General features: G+C 41.7%; 1 protein-coding gene across 3 annotated transcripts in view; it reads right to left on the bottom strand.

Annotated features, from left to right (window-relative positions):
• NTRK2 (neurotrophic receptor tyrosine kinase 2) overlaps positions 1-18,006 on the bottom strand; it is a 367,950-nt gene that overhangs the window by 220,866 nt on the left and 129,078 nt on the right. Inside the window, exon 13 of one of the 3 annotated variants that reach the window (XM_024753834.1) lies at positions 1,440-2,165. The exons of the other annotated variants lie outside the window; for them this stretch is intronic. Coding sequence (XP_024609602.1) covers positions 2,128-2,165 — 38 coding nt within the window. The 3' untranslated portion in view covers positions 1,440-2,127. Of the gene's footprint in view, positions 1-1,439; positions 2,166-18,006 lie in introns of those variants that run through there. 3 annotated transcript variants of the gene reach the window in all.

The following is an 18,006-nucleotide window of genomic DNA, read 5'->3' as shown; positions in this document are numbered from 1 at the left end:
AAATTTTTTTTTTTTTTTTTTTTTTTTTAGGGTCTGGGATACTTCTAAAATAGTCCTTAAAGTGTTCACTGCCTTTTTATAGCTCCACGGAATAACATAAAAGCTTTAAAAAAAATTGTACCAAATGGCCGATATTTAAGAACTCTTGCCGTCCTGACAGCCTCTGCTTGGCTCTCAGTTTGAACTTCATTTTTCTTTCAGGGGGCAGGATTTCTACAATTAGCTGGCCTTTTTGTAAATCAACACTTTGGGGAAAGATCAAAATCTAAGTAGTGACAGGAACAGTCATTCAACAGTGAGCAAGAAAATGGGAATTCAGAGAATATTGAGACCTCCCCATACGCAGGGTCAGCTGCCCTCACACTCAAATATCTTTTTGGAAAGACAACTTCTGAGAACAGCAGCCTGTTTATGCTTTGGAGAAACCGCCCTTCTTTCAGGAGTGGGTATAGAATAGCCAAGTCAAATGCTGTAATCCATAGGACTCCGTGAAATGTCTGCATCAAGCAATAACATACTTAGTGGCTAATGTAAAAGACAGAGTATAAAATATTCATCACGCATAACCTTTTTATATCAAGCGGTGCCTAAATGGATCCTGGTTTATTGAGATTAATGCCTTGGTTACACAGGATTCAAAACAATGTTTCCAAACATGTTGGACTAGTTAAAAAAACTATAAAACCTTAAAGCTGAACTGCAAAACTTTAGTAACCATCTCCCCTCCAAAAAAGGCTTTTTGAAAACGTCAGTAAGTTTCCAGTTCAGCTGTGGCATCTATATGCAGACGCTCACAGTCAGAGCCAATTGTGTTTTCAAACAAAATGCTCCAGGCCTGGCTCTGAAGTTCCCCTAACAAGAAAGGTGTGAAGCGGGGCAGGGCAGCCAAACCTCACTTCAGGACAGGGATCCTGCCTGCTGCACACTAAGCAAAGCGTACAAAGGCCACCGTGAAGGCCAAGTGCGTGAGACAGTTGTCCACATAAGACTAAGGCAGAGATGCAGGATTCTGTAGCTCTAAGGCTGCCCTTGCAGCATTGAAGCTGGACATTATAAAGCACATATTCATTAGCGACCTGCCACCTCTGTGCTGCTCGGGTCAGGAAGAACCGTCCAGCCCAGGAAAACCCAGCAGAGTGTAGTACGTTGTAGGGGGACTAGGCTTCTTAGAATATAGTCTCCTGCTCACAGCAGGCCAGCCATTCTGCTCACAGGCCTTTTCAGAGTAGAAAAGCTGCACTTCTGTCATGGGAACAGCATGAGATGCTGCGGCCTTCTTACTCGGCAAACTTCTAAAAAGCAGGTGGATCACAGAGGTCAAATAAAAGGACATATGCACCATATGCATATATTTCACTCTTTTTCTGGAACTGACTATGACTAACTGAAATCCACAGCCCCTGACCAAATAGCTTTTTCTTTTCTTTTTTTTTTTTTTTGCCTGGTGATAAACTTTAAGGAAATCGTTACTGTTGACTGCGTGGCTCTGGACCTTCACGACCAGTGAAGGAAAGAACCTCTCAGGGATACCCCCGAGTCCCCACAGCGATGGTGGATATGCCCTTAACTCTTTTAGTCACTGCATTCTAGGTGGGAAAGTGAAACTTTCTGAATTCAGTACTGATTAAACAACAGCAGAAAACAATGCTAAAATTCATGTTAAATGGAGATTAGACTGTTTAGTGTGTACTTACACCTGTCCCTAAATTTAGAGTTTTTTAAACTTTACAGTTCACCTTTAATAAACAGAAACATTGAAAATCAATACAATTCCAGTATGGTCAAACAGCACACCTTTCCAAAGAGAAGCACAATCCAATGGCATTTCATTTCCATTTTGTATTTGAACGATTGTGAGAACAAAAGAGAAGCATTAATTTAAGATGTTATCTTGACTTTCTTAGCTGCCTGTGAGCTGTCTCTGCATTGGTGTCCCCCATTCACAGCTCACAGCACCTGCAGGCTTCGTGCAGTATCTCCTGCAAACACCACCCACATCTACCAGAAAACCCCAGATCAGTGGCACTTCCCGGGAGAAGCCAATGCCAGCCCCAAGAGTCCAGCTTACAAGGCAGCATCAACCAACAAGCACCACAGCCCCCTTCTCTGTCTTTTCCTTTATTTCAGCTACCCATCCAGTGGGATCTTATGAAACAAAACAAAACCTAAAAGAAACACAAAATAAAACATAAGTCATGCTCAAAAGAAAAATCAATGGAAATTAACATGCAAGTACAGTCACTATTAAAAGAACATAATAAATAAAAATCAAAATTAAGACACAACATGGAATATGCTTGAAAACATAAATACAATATAATTACAAAACAGAAATCAGGAGAAAATGGGAGTCTCGTTACCGAGCAACTTAGTTTTAAACTTAAGACTGATTTTACGTGGCACATGAAACACAGGAAAGAAATGCAAAGGATTTCTGCACACGGTTCCTTCCACCCACAACTGTATCAGATGTTAACATCTTAATTTAAGGAGGAGAAATCTGTGCACAACATAAGATGACTCCTGAATAATTTTTATATATAGGGAAAAAAATAAAATTCAACAACAAATATCTACCCAAATTCTCATTTTCTTTTCCCGCCTATAAAACCAAGTTATTTCTAAAATAACTGATTAATTACTCAGCCATATCAGAGAACTGGCTGGCTTTAACCAGTACAATATTGAGCCCACATGAATATTTATATTCTTTTTCAGAAATCCTACTATTAAATAATTAACTGCCTATATTTAAGTACCATACCATACCTATGGCACATATATATAATCTATTACATAGCATATGGTATACAACATGAAGTATATTGTATGTATATACATTACTTACACAATATAAGACATATAGTGTCTAGTACATATAATATATAAAACATATATAATACTTAACATCAATTCATTCTACAAACATTTACTGAGAACTGACCAAATAGTAGACACTGTAATGCATGGTGCAAAAATAAAGAAAATGGATTCCTTGACTTCAAATACTTCATTGGCCACAGATGGAGAAAGATGAGGGAACAACTTACACAACAGGTAAAAGCTAATCTACTTTCTGTGGGGCTGTCTTCTAAGCTCTTTGCCAAATCAGCCCTTTTAATGCCACTGTAACCCTAGGAGATAGGTTCTATTATTGTACTCTCTTTACTGGTGAGAAAACTGAGGCCCAGAGAGTGAAGCAGCTTGCTCAAGGTTAGACAGCTAGTGTGTGATGGAGCTCAGGTTCTGACCCAGGCGCTCTGATGCTATAGCTACCCTGCCATGACCTTATGTGGAGGGACAAACTCTCTGTGAGCTTGCCTATGAAAACCCAGCAGGAACAGGGAAGGGTCTATCACATAGAATTCTGTGGGTAATGTGCATGAATCTTCATCAGATTCCTAAGTGACAAAATAGATGACATCATAGTAGAGACCCCAAGATATTTCCAAGACGTTTTAAAGTTCAGCTTTGGAAGATGCTTCTAAACCCTACCCTCCAGACTCTCGATCTTCCTCAACCTGGTGTTTGGTCTGCCGAGGGCTGGTGTCATCTGCCTCCAGAGCTGTCATTACCATCACTAATCTGTATCATCATTTACTACAACACTAAAAGAGTCCACAGAGCTTAATTTCCATGGCATTTCTCTCTCCCGCCCCCCCCCAAGTCTCAGGAAAATAACTGGGGACAGAGGCCAAACATCGTTTACGGATTTAATCTCCCACAAAGCACTGAGAATTTAGCAAGTACACAGTGGGCACATAGCTCGAGCATACCAAATGAACTAACCAAACACCTGAGCTACCCTTCCAGGTTTTAAGAGGGTGGATCTCAAATTCCTTCCCACTGAAACAAGTGGATTAATTTGAGGATGCCAAGTTTGCCAAAACAGGAAACACTTGGTGATACAAATAGAAGACATCACCCCCAAACGAAATGATTTGTTGATTCAATATACCAGTTTCTCTGCACATGCAATTCTGAAGGGTTTATTTGATGAAAATAACAGAACAGATTAAACTGCTAATGAAAATCTTATTTCCACTGGGGTTATGGTACAGGAACTTGAAAAGTGTACGGATGTCAGAGTGTTTAATCGGAGCCAGGCCGCTCTTCCTTTGCTTCTATTTGCCACTTTCTTCTGTCATGAACCTCCCCAACCTCCACTACAGGCTCTTTAATTATTCCAGTTGGGAGACACAATTTGCTTGGCTAAATGCAAGCTCTCTCGGACTGCCATCCACTCAGGCTGCAACAGCATCTTCCCCAACTAGGCTGATGTCGTGTCGCTCTTTAACCTTCTTCTGCTTTGCCTTTGTACCCTTCTCAGAGACACACATCTCAGCTCCACACACCCATGCAAGAAAAGCAAGTGAAGCCACCCTAAAAACACACTCGATGACTTTCTTGAGGAAAAGCCAACTTGTTACAATGATAAGCAACATGCAGCGTCTCTGTTCAAAGCATCACTTATACCACCCCTCACCTCAAGGAAGGCACGTCAGCCTCCTCTCCATACCCTTGATTTTCACATACTGTTGATACACTTAAGATACGCCACCATCTCATGAAAAATTAGTTTGATTTAAAGACTTGACTATTTATAAGGAAATGCATCCAATGCTTCATGTTTCCAAGGGGTTGACAGTAAAATTCAATTAGGGCCCCAATTTACCTACCGGGATCTTATGACTTATGCCCTCTCATGTTATAAGAAACTCACAAAAGGGGCCACAGAATGATATAAAACAATAGATAATTATTTTCTCCTAGTGAGGGGGAAAGTTTTTAGACCACAACAAATGGCTGAACATCTTGTGGGTTTAGCAGCCAAATGAGCTGTCTAGCTTCTGAGCCTGAAATATAGATATTTTGACAATGTGACATTATGAAGCGTTTGCAGAATTCCGATGGTGTACGGTAGTTATCGTGACAACAGCTCCTTTATCAAAAACAACTCTAGAGAAACTCTGCCACCACTGCTTACACTTAGTTGAGCTAAGTAAGAACAAGTATAAAGCAGGTGCTGAATGAGAAATGTGATGTAAGGTTGAAAGCAGAGAAGAAAAACCCGGATGTGTCTCTGCTATTTGCTGATTCCGGATCTGCTCATTGACCTCTCCAAAGGGAAGGACTGGGAGGGCTGAAGGTCAGTGAAGCACTGTGCTTTCTTTGCCATTGGCTTCCGACTCATTTAGATTTCTTTACATTCAAACGTGCACACATTTTCCTCCTATTACTCAGAAGCAATCAGCCATAAAATGGCAAGGATCTGCAGTACATTTAAATTAACAGCAATTTATCTGGAGCAAAAAGGAAAACTGCTGAGTCGAAAGGATGTGAAGGGAGCGGAAGAAAGATGCAGCTGCAATCTAAAAAAGCAAATCTTATCACATTTGTCTTTGGAGAAGTAGAGAACGGCCAGCTTGGTGTCTGCAGGGCACGGTGCCACTTTGGAGACAGGATGGTGGCTAGGGTGCCAGGATAGCAGCTCACCTTCATTGGAAAGCAAAGCAAAGCAAATGTCCCCAGAGACTTCTGGAAAATGTTTACCAGGTAAAAATCAGAGAATATACTCCTGTGTTCTCATAGTATTAGGAACCTAGGAAATGGTGGGGGCAAAAGGTTTCCTTCACAATGTTAGACTTGAGCCAGGTGCAATTCCGTTTTATTTCAGCACCTGGGCTTAAAGCCCGATTGTCCTAACTTGACATCTGTGGAACATTTAATATCTGTTGGTTGTTGCATCAACTAGCCCTCGCTGTCATGCTTTTTCAATTTTATTTTATAGGTGACTCAGCCCGAATGGCTGTTGTGATATGTCCAAGGTCACCCAGGAACAGAGTGAGAGCTGATATCTAAACCTCTGGATGGTCAGTCCATCTTTTAAAATGGTATCACCTACACCTGTGGCGGAAATTTCCCGATAGGTAAGTTTAGGTCCTGGTACTTTCTTCTCTGCACTCATTCCAAAAGTTGCTTGACCATTCTTCAAACACCCCTTTTGCTTCCTTAAGGATGTTCCTTTTGTCTACACACCATCACGTCTCCTAAGATCTCCTTCCACCAAGCAAGCCTTCACCATTCTTGAGGATCCACTGTAAAAGCCGTCTCCTACGAGAATTTATTTCTCCCCCTCTTAACTTCGCTGGCATTCTCTTCCATTCATTCACATGTTCTTCTTTTGTACTTTTGCTAAACTCATATTTCTTTTCTGTTTACTTTCCTGCATCCCAGACATTAAGCACAGGAGGGCAGAGAGAGCACGTCTCCACATCTGCTATGCCCTACGCTGCCTCGCATGCTACCAAGGACAGAATGCATTTTAAGTTTTAGCATAGTAATATCTAAACTCTGAGTTTTATTGGAGAACTTTGATGGACTTGATAACAGAACCAAAATGGAAGAGAGGAGAGGAGACAATACAATGTAGGGTCCACTGCTTCTCATTGGTAACTGGGTTAATCAAATCACTTCAAACTTCCTGTACAAAATCACACATTTGGTCAGAAGTGTACTGAAGCTTGCAGACTTAGACACAAGAACACCCAGTGAGTTCCTCCTGAAGCATTTTAAGCTCCTGGGGAAAAAGGGCTAGACTTAGTTCATTCTAATTCTCATGATGATCAAAATTATGGGGTGTGGGAATGGAAAAAAGGAAGCTGTTGTCCATTTGTTAGCTGGAGGCCAAAAACTAAAGCAAATGGCTGAGGATAGTCAGCATAGCTTTTAAAGCTCTGGTTTGACTTTGCAAAATGAAGTTTAGTTATGAGCTGAAAATTAAAGCAGGAAACACAAAGTTCTTGGCAAAGCTCGAATATGTAAGGAAAGCAAAAGCCACTGCACAATTAAAATTCAATGATTCTAAGGAGGATGTGATCTGATCAGCAGGGCCTTATGAAAAGTGGCCTGGTGAAAAGTGTCCAAGGCCACAAGCACTACCATGTCAGGGACTTCACATAGGATGGGGAGTTTATCCAAAGACCCAGGCCATTGCCGTTATCTGGGGAATCACCTAAAAGTGCTGTAGGCAGAATAGGGAAAAAAAAGATAAAGCCTGTGGTTTCAGGGGCATTAAAATACTCAGAAGGCTTTCACTACAACCACAGTGAGAAACTCGAATCAATCTATTGTTCTCCTGTGCGGTGTGTCTTGCTTTCTGGCTTATGACAATAAACATATATTGCAAAATCTATAGGGTAGCTCTTTGTAAGGTGAAATGATATCTTCTTAAAGACATTGCTTCATGATTCTCAGACCAGACACTCACCAATGACTCAAACATTCAGTGCATAAGCATGGCATTATCAATTTCATTATAGAAGACCATGTACTTGCTGCTGTCACAAATATAAATTTGTGTCTAGATTTGTTTTTGCCAAAATACTCCAGACAGTGATTCTTCTTAGTACCTGAAGCCAGAGTACTACAGTCTAGTGTCCAAACAGGAAACAAATGACACAAAACCTATTGCTCAATTAACCTATAACTATGGAAACCAGCAAGAACCTCAAACACACACAAAGGAAGTTGCTCAGCTCTGCTCAGTTGTGGGTGAAACCACTGCCCACAGACCAAAATGGATCTGGAAATAAATTTCTAGAAAAGTAAATAATGCATAACAGAAGCAACAGAAAAGAAGTGGACATGGGTCAGCCAGAGCCTGTCGGTTGGTGATGATGGTGGTGGTGGTGATGATGATGGTGGTGGTGGTAATGATGATGGAGGTGGTGATAATGATGGTGGTGATGAGGGAGGTGGTGATAATGATGGTGGTAATGATGATGGAGGTGGTGGTGGTGGTGATGATGGTAGTGATGATGATAATGGAGGTGGTGATGATGGTGGTGATGGTGGTGATGATGATGGTGATGATGATGGTGATAATGATGATGGAGGTGGTGATAGTGATGGTGGTAATGATGATGGAGGTGGTGGTGGTGGTGATGATGGTAGTGATGATGATAATGGAGGTGGTGATGATGGTGGTGATGGTGGTGATGATGATGGTGATGATGATGGTGATAATGATGATGGAGGTGGTGATAGTGATGGTGGTAATGATGATGGAGGTGGTGGTGGTGGTGATGATGGTAGTGATGATGATAATGGAGGTGGTGATGATGGTGGTGATGGTGGTGATGATGATGGTGATGATGATGGAGGTGGTGATAGTGATGGTGGGAATGATGATGGAGGTGGTGGTGGTGGTGATGATGGTAGTGAGGATGAGAATGGAGGTGGTGATGATGGTGGGGATGGTGGTGATGATGATGGTGATGATGATGGTGATAATGATGATGGAGGTGGTGATAATGATGGTGGTGATGATGATGGAGGTGGTGATAGTGATGGTGGTAATGGTGATGGAGGTGGTGATAAAGATGGTGGTAATGGTGATGGAGGTGGTGGTGGTGATGGTGGTGGTGATGATGATAATGGAGGTGGTGATGGTGGTGGTAATGATGATGACAGTGGTAATGATGATGAGGGTGGTGATGAAGATAGTGACAGTAATGAAGATGAAAGTAGGAGATGGAAGAAGGAAGAGCAGGAGGAGGAGGACTTAAAGGAAAAGCATTGCTGTTGATACACTTGGGAGCATGTAAAGAGGGTAACCCCAGTTATTGGAAAGTGAACATGGAGATAATAAGGTCTCAGAGCAGTACCACAAATCCACGTCCAAGTTTAAGCTGATCCTTCAAAGAAGAGAGTAGGTAAAAATAAAATTTGTCCTGGAGCACCGCTTTTTCATTAGGCACTCCAAGCCACACTTCAGAAACAGAGTTTGAAGATTATTAATACTTAGGATGCTTGCTAAGGAAGCAACTATTGGGGTGTCTTTGGAGTGCCCAGTGTCTCTGCTTATTATTGCAAAGCTGAAAAGTCAGACCCACTAATGGTTCCAGTAAAGCAGAGGAAGGTCTAACAAATTACCTTCACCTGAATAGAGGTACCTCATAAATCTCATCTCCATTTAAATTAGCAAAGTGCACAAGATAATGAAACAGCTAAGCACCAAGTATTCCAGGAGGCAAAACAAAGAGAAGTGGAGTTGATAATCCCCACGAACTGACAGCAATAAACATGAATTATCCAAATTTGCCTGAGAACGGGCTCAGAAACAAAGGCCTTTGTGCTGTCTGGCAAGGGACATCTTGGGAGGTGGGGTGCCATCCAATGATCTGGTGCAGACAAGGTGAAACTGCCAGAGGCCACGTCCTGAGGACTTACCTGTGGCTCTTCAAGGAGTCTAGTTTGTGCGGCCGCTCCCCCATGCTGCAACGGTTCCCTCTCTCATGTGTTGCTGCTGCATCACTCCCTCCTCACTGCCCAGCCCCGCAGGCAATGACATTACCTCCAGCTGCCCTGGTTCCTGCCCCCAGACCACAGCTCTGCCTCCATGGCTGCTGCAGGCACACACAGCAAGCTGCCTGGCTTCAAAGATCCTTCTCTGGCCTCCGCCTTTCATCCAGAGAAGTGGATGTGCCCAAATTCAGAAACAGGAGATGATCACGGGGCGGGAAGGAGGTCCTCCACCCAAACGTGCCCTTTTTCTCTGGTACCTTTTCTCCAGGACACCATTAGCAGAAGGACTTCCATCATCTCAGATGATATCTCACTAGAATGAGAAATAAAACATGCCTCTGCTCCACAGCATCTGAGATGTGATGGGGAATTTTGGGTCTGGAAGGTGGTTCACCTGCCCTTGGTGAGCCTGTGTGGGACATTACCTGACACTTCTCTTGTAGGTAAAGGTTAAAAGTCCCAGATCAGACCCTTCAGAAGTGAATCCAACTCAAATTCCAGTGGTCATCTCTTACCCTAGCAAGGTTTATAAGGTAATATCCCAGAACTGCTCGTCAGTCTAAAAGAGTACCAGCCCATTCCCGCCACCAATAACAGGATCTATGCTCCAAAAGTGTTTCCTCATCAGGTAGAACCCACAGGATTCTGGTGCCACAGCCAATGGTCTGCATGCTCCTTATGAGTAGTAGGTGACCCATTTCAAAAAGCTTCAATAAAATGAAGGTCACACTCTATTCTCGATAGGAAACTTGAAAAGTGCAAAGTCAATCCCAGAGTCACAGCCTTATATGCATTCAGACTTAGGCAGCCAGCAGAACCCCTGACATGACTTAAATTAACCCCGAAGTTCTGGAAGTCTACACTGTTGTGACATTTTTATTTGCTCAAAGAGTTCATTTTGGAAAAAGTCCATCCCACCTCACTACCCTGACTAACCCTGCAGCAATGCCTTACGGCAGCTGGACATATGCCAACCTCAGAGTTGGCATGGCAACACCCCTATCTGAGAGATGGAGAGATCCTCTCGATGCCTTGATTCTTTCATGTGGTAACACAGAAAGTCCCTTCATATTTCTTTGGTTCAGGTACAACTCACACATGGAGAAAACTCTGAATTTTCAAGAGAGTGCATTTTTACACACACCAGATTTCACAGTTTATTTTCCTTTTTAAATAAAGTATGCATGTCATACATGGCATACCAAATATAATAGCTTGGTTAAGAATTATAGCAACCATGCCAAGAAGCAACTAGAACCAAGACACTGGAAAAACAATGTATTCTTGGTTTTTTTTCTTTTAATGAAAATTTAGTATAGCCAAACATCTGACATTATTTTAAGGAATGTTTTCCATACCTTAAGGAAGTTCTTTGCTGAGTCAAAGTGATTAAAAGGAAAAGGCTATTTACCTTGTAACTCTACACATATTCTTAGTTCAAAACAGAAATCACCGTCTACGTAAGCACAAGAGGCATTCAAAGAAAGACATGTGAGGGACAAACACATCGCCTTATGTGAAAGCTGTAACAATTTTAAAATGTCACATAGACGAAAGGACAGAGTATAATTACATGGGCATAGCAGGAATGACTGGAGTATAAGTTTTTTCTTTCATTCTTCATAATCATGGCCCTTTACCATCCATCGTTTAACTATTCAAGACCCTAGAACTTTACTCACAAGCTACCACTGGAATTAGAATATTAATTGCCTCAATTGCCCATTCTAGAACAGAGATGAAATAAATCTAATTTATTGTGATGACTAGAGTTGATATGAGTACCTAATACTCTCCATGCCATTTACAGTTTCCTCAGCTCAAGACAGTTGCTAGAATTATGACATTTAGACAAAGTGCCAAGCCTTAGAAATTCCAAACTGTCCCACTGATTAACAAAACACAGTTGGAATAATCTCTCTCCTGACCTTGGTCCACATTCATTGAGCCCATTTAGGACTTTGTAGTAAATGCTCACTATGACTTTGAACCAATTAATGACTATTTCCTTAAAGCTCTCAAGATTGGAAGATACCTTCACAAATGCTTGCCTGGTTCCAGGCTGTGTAACCAAGTGTCTTTCACTTTCATCTCCCAATTTTCCATCTTCCTGATTTGTTTTTCTGGGCTGTCAAAATGACTTTTTGGGGATATATATTCTCTCTCTCTTTTTCTCTCTCCTTCTCTCATGTCTTACTGTCTCTGCATCTCTGGGTCCTTCTCTCATTTTCTCCTGTGGACTGGGAAGAACTGCTGCATATGTTGACATCACTATATTTGTTTCTCGAGTGGGACTTATGTTCTAAATTTCAATATGATATGGTTTCCTCTTTAAAAATCCTAATATAGATTCTACTTTATTGGAAGTTATCTTGCCATTGTGCTGCTGTGGTTGTTTTGTTTTGTTTTGTTTTACTCTGATAAAACACAGGGGGCAAAGAACATTAAAGCTAAGTACCAATCAGAAATGAAGATACACCATTTCTGAAAATATTACTAAATAATGTAAGCAAAATAAATATGGCAATTTATAAAAACCTGGTTTCCCTACACCTTTTCAAGTATATATGAGTCACATTTAACACACTTCTTTTGGGAAGGGGGCTATCATTTGCTTACTGTGAAATGAAAAGGAAGGTTAGCACTTCCATTTTACAGATGAAAACAAAGGCAGAAGGGGGCTAAGTGATCATATTTCGTTTAAGTATATGATTTTTAATGAATTACAGTTGATTTACAATATTGTATTCATTTCAGGTGTACAGCAAAGTGATTCAGTTATACATATGTGTGTGTATACATATATATATTCTTTTAAAATTCTTTTCCATTATAGGTTATTATAAGGTATTAAATATGGTTCCCCGTGCTATACAGTAAATCCTTATTGTAAGTATATGTTTCATTCACTAGTCACACAGTAATAAGCCACCTTCCATTGTGATAACAGGATACCAAAATGTTTTTTAAAATTATCTTGTGTAATTCAGCCTAGCACTTTAGGACAAAAAATTCTCCAGCTTCCTATCCAAAGTAAGGACCTCTGTCATCCACCAAGAAACAAATGCCTCAGGAACCAAGGGGACTTTAAAGTAGATGAACCCTTGCTCCACCCGCCACTGGGGTGTTGCTGGGATGCCCTTGTGCTACTCACTAGAATAATCCTGCCTCAGTGCTTTCCAGATTTCCAGTCACAGTCATGAGCAGGACACTCTAACCCTGCATACAGTCAATTCAACAGCCACTGCAAACAACTGCTTTCAACCGCATTTTCAGTCACAGGTCCAGATAAATTCTTTGTTATGAGCTATAAAGTAAAAACTCCCAGAAGGGAACTTTGCCCAAAACTTCCATCTTCACACTCCTGCAAAAGGGTGGTCCTCTCAGTTAGAAGCCCTGGGATTGCTGGAGGAGGGCTGTGCCGAACCATAGCTACCAGAGCCAATGGGCTGGCCAAGGGTCCTCTCCCACCACTCTCAGGAGGTAAGATGCTTTTTGATGCCAAAATGGTGGCCACTGGTTGGTGATATCACTGAGTCTGAAGACTGGCCAGTGCCAGGGATTCAGGGATTTCACACCCATGGTGGAAGACATCTGAGAACCATTCCACGGCTTCAGTTCACTTCCAGAACCACAAAACAAATTTGCAAAAGGATTTTGCCTTCATCCACAGTTCTAGGAGTCTACAGTTCCACAACTGAGGAATACACATAGATAACAAATATGAAACCTCACCTTGATAGATTTTCAGCTTGCCCTTGTCCTAGACACCTGCACCAGCTGCTCCAAGGCCAGGAGAGAGCCTCCAGACACACGTCCTCTAGATCCAGGTTTGCCTCTGAGACGTCGCTCGTTTCCTCCCATCTAACACCTTCCAACAGTAGCTAAATGAACCAAACCCTAACTAAATTTAACTGGCTAATTGCACCTAAATTACAGTCACAAAGCCCCTTCAGAAGATTCAGTCAATTTCTTGAGGAAGAAAGTAAATGTTTTACTATATAATTATAAACTTAATTAACATAAAATAAATTAATTAGGGACTTGTGCTCGTAATGAACACCACAGTTTAGCTGTTTATTTTTTTGTTTTGTTTTTTCTTTTTTTTTAACATCTTTATTGGAGTATAATTGCTTTACAGTGTTGTGTTAGTTTCCGCTGTATAACAAAGTGAATTAGCTATACGAATACATATATTCCCATATCCCCTCCCTCTTGCATCTCCCTCCCACCCTCCCTATCCCACCCCTCTAGGTGGTCACAAAGCACTGAGGTTTAGCTGCTTACTGCTGTATTTTCCAGGGGAAGCTAAACCTGGAGAAGAGGGCTAACTTGTGCTTTAACTAATTCCATCTCACCTCTTCCACCCTCAACTGAACTGTTTAGATTTCTGGTTTATACTCACAGTAGCACAGCATCTAAAATCCTACAGATTTCACATGGAGAGAGTTTCTGTGCTAATCTCTAGGAAAAAGAAAAATTCCCATCCTAAACCATCACAGCTCCAATACTTCCTAGCTGGCAGTTTGCTAAAATAACAGATGATTATACAAAGCAAGAGTTCTCTGTCCCAGAGTACAATGACAAAAACTCACCTAGAGCCAAAATAACCATCTGCCACAGACTGTTCCACATGGTTTGTTTGCTTGTTTGTTTTTGAATTCCGAGAAAGAATTCAAAAATCGTTTTGGCAAAGAAAGATGATTTCACAAAAATGACCCAGTTTCCAACCTGTATTGCCTGAACTACTGTCCTAAATTTTTTTTTATCTGACTTAGGAGAGGAAGAGGCTGAGAAGAGGACCCTTGAGGATGATCTTGATGGCGCAGAGTAAGTTTCTGGTAAGTGAAAAAAGTCTTGTTCTAATTTTCAAGTGTCCGTAATTTCTAGGAACTCCAGCCTGCATCTCTCATACTTGTTTTCCCCCTTGATTGCAGTGAAGATGGAGAATAGCTGCTATGCAAAATCTGACCCACGGGAAGGTAGGAGAAAGAGTGGTTGAGAGTAAGGGTCTGAAGCTAGAACACACAATGATGGTGCGACCTTGGGAAGGCGGTCTCAGTGTCCTCATCTGTGAAATGGAGCTAATGATAGTATTTAATTCGGGGCTCCTGCAGATTAAATAAGCTAATACATACATAGCAAGTGCTTAAAACAGGGTCTGGCACCTAATACATGTTCAATAAGTATTAGCTATTTCTGCACTGTAGCTCTTAGCTTTTGTCCCTTTGAAACAGCTAATGTTGTATGTTCAAAAAGAGTTGCAAATGTTTACTAATACAGACCTAATTTGTTGGACATTCTGGTCAATACATGCACCAAACGGAGAAGACAATTCAGGGTTGATATTGTGAATAAAAAGAATCCTTGTGTTTTAGATAAGAAATGATCTATGTTGTCACAGAATCAGAGAACTTAGTGAAGAAAGGAAACTCAGAGACCCTGCAGCCCATGCACCCCAGACAGTCTACCCCTTTCATCTCAAGGACACAGAGCTGGCAAAGGGCAAACTCAGGGCCCTGTGGTGCTGGCTACAGACTCAGAGCTGGAACAAAATGTCAACATGGTGAGAGCCTCTCTCTTTTGGTGGAAGCCAAAGACAGAAATGGAACCAGTTGATTTTTATTTGAAAATAAATGTCCCAGTGGATCTGGTCTGGGAGTTCTGAATGCATTTCTGCTAAATTACCTATTTACTTTATTTTATTTTTACTGAAACATTAAATTGATTTCCACGTGGAGGGGAAGTGGAACCCAGTCACTGTGTTCAGCTATCACAGAAGCACCCATGACTGGTTATACAGGGGTTATCAAATGTTTTCTGGGAAGAGCCAAATAGTAAATATTTTCAACCCTGTGGGATATATAGTCTCTGTCACAGCTAGCATGTCATTCTACCACTGTAGCATAAAGGCAGCCACACAATATGTGAGGGAATGAGTTGTCTTTGTTCCAATAAAAACTTTATTTATAAAAACAGAGGGCAGGTTGCATTTAGCCCATGGGCCATAGTCTGCCGATCTTTGATTAATGCAACCACCTGCCTGATAGTGTTTTTACCTTATTTCCTCTACTCTTTGCTACCTTAAGCTTCCTCCTTAAATGAACGTTCATACTGTTTCAATATTCTTACCAATGATATGATCGATATGCAGTAGAATCTAATTTATGGCATACTAGAAAGAAAAGCCAGCATGAATTTATGAAAGCTCTAAATTATGAAATATGTTTAAAGAAATGCAGCTTTATTACTTTCGTATACATATAGGAATCGAAATTAAGCCAATAAAGCATTTCCAGCATGTTTTGGCAAGTAGGGGGTAATTCAGCCTTACCCAAAAGTTAACGAAGAACTTAAAATTACATAATTCATCAACTGTTTTCATGAGATTTCTTCTAAAGGGCTTTAAAGGTTTGTTCCCTAAGACAGTGGAATTTGATTCCTACCACCCCATCTTATTTCCACTATTAAACTATTAATTGATTTGGTGATTCCTTTGTTCACAGAAGATGCCCAAATACTCCACCAAGCCAATTTCTCACTAAATTTATGATCTGAGTCAGCCAGAGTTTTTGAACTATCAGAAAAACTACACAAATTGTAATCCTATGACATTATAGACCCATACCGTCTTTTGAAACAGCTTTACTGCTCTTTCTCCGAGTGCTTCTATCTGACCTTTGGCAGATATCGTGGGTTGGCTATGCAAAATCCATCCACAAACCCCTTTTCCCTTGTCTCCCTCTACTTTTTGAGGGAGAAAAGCCAATATAATTGATTTCCCAGTCTCCCTTGAAGCTAAGGGTGGGCATGGGCCACGATCCTGGTCATTGAGGTACAGCTAGAAGTCCAGGGGTGGGGGTCCTCTCTTCTGGAATTAAAAGGCCAAATCTCACTGCCTTCTTCCTTCTTTCTACTTGGGGTGTAGATTTGAAACCTGCAGGCAACACAGCCATCTTGAGACCACAGGTCATGAACACGAGGAAAAGGTCTACCTGCTAAGGACAGGAGAAAGGAAAAGCAGAAAGAGCCAGGGTCCCTGAAGACACCATTAAGCCACCATACAAGCTTTGGATCCAGGAATTCTGGCTCTGTGAAACAAATAAACTTCTGTCTAAGTGGTTGCTTGTTTTTGCTTGCAATTCTAAATGACACAATTCAAGGAAGCTTTGGGCTTTTTTCGTTATTCTCAGGGGTAGGGAGAAGGAAAGAGGGGAAAGATGGAGGGAAAGAATGACTCTAAACTAAAGAGCCCTACCTACAACCAGAGAGAAGTAATCAGCTTTCAAGTGACACTGTGGCATCTGTGTGACACTTGGACCTCTCCTCAATGACCCATGTTACAATAATGCGGGGCTGAGTGGGGAGACAGGACAGAAATGCCCTAGGGACAGCCACCCTGGGGCCCCAGAGAGCCAGGGAGTGGGGGAGCGAAACCTCCCCCATGCCTCTGAAAGGGTCACATAAGACCCCGAGAGAAGAATGCTGCCCTCAGCTACATGATCAAGGAGACAAAGAAATTTGGGGCAGGGGAGGGGGGTCCAGGAAACAGAAGATAAATAATTTTCCCAATCTCTAACAAACAATAAAACACAGCTATATCCAACCTCAATGCATACTGCATTGTACTGTTTCGGTTTGGTTTTCGTTTTCACTGTGCCGTTTTGTTAGCCCATCTGAATTGCCTTTTTAACCTGTTAACTCTCTCTCCCAAACAGGAAAGTAAAGAGTCCTCAAGAGCCTTTGCCCTTGTCCCATAAATAAATGTACCAGTGGCAATGGACACGGAAGCCCCCATTTTGAGGTGATGCCTCATTCTCATTACTAGTCAATTTCTTCCAAATCATCTTTCTTGTAGTTGGGTGTTTTCATAGATACAATGTCCCCTGGTAATACTGTCAAATACTGAAGGTAGGGTTAAAATATTCCTGGATGTAGCCCCAGGCAGATGCAAACATCAACACCTGAGACCACCAAGCCTCCCTCCTTGCCAAACTTGCATCTCTGGACATGAAAAGAAGGCAGCTTGAGCTTGTGTGGAGTCGAACAGGTTATCTGAAACCACCCCCTCTGTGTTCCACATCAGGGACTGGCATGGATTTTCTGAAAAGGGCCAGGTAGCAAAGATTCCCAGCTGCACTGTCTACGTGGTCTCCCTCTGAGGCAACCACTCCACTCCGCTCTTTTAGTGCAAAAGTAGCCATTGACAATGACACACGGACGTGGCCATACTGCAGTAAAACTTTATTCACAGAAACAGATTTGGCCCACAAGTGTTCTGTAGTTGTTTCTGTAATCCACACAGTAGGAGGGTTAGCTGTCCTCCCTCCGTCTGAAATAGAAGAGCATGGAAATTCTTTCACGTTAAAATATCTCAACCTGTGTAATATAAGCTTACCTATACGCTGTACCCCAAGTGTCTTCTGGAAAAATTCAAAATCTCGTTTCATAAAATTATCATCTGTGTTTGTGACTGGAGAAACGAATGCCTCAGGGCAGGCACAAATGGTCCTGAAGCAGTGTGGCGCCAGTGGGACACAGCTGGGAGAAGATTCCTGGCTGCACTCACCATCCCCAACTTCACCATTTGAAAAATGCTGCCTCTCAATTAGTAGCGCAGACTCACGCTCTGCAATTTAGGTCATGCCTACAGCAGTCAATAAAACCCTCCACTTAGATTCTCCATGGCTGTTTTGC

This window comes from Neophocaena asiaeorientalis, unplaced genomic scaffold (assembly GCF_003031525.2).
Source record: "Neophocaena asiaeorientalis asiaeorientalis breed wild unplaced genomic scaffold, Neophocaena_asiaeorientalis_V1.1 scaffold220, whole genome shotgun sequence".
Classification (NCBI taxonomy): Eukaryota; Metazoa; Chordata; class Mammalia; order Artiodactyla; family Phocoenidae; genus Neophocaena; species Neophocaena asiaeorientalis.
The sequence above is the reverse complement of the archived record's forward strand: the minus strand, read 5'-3'. Positions and strand labels throughout refer to the sequence as shown.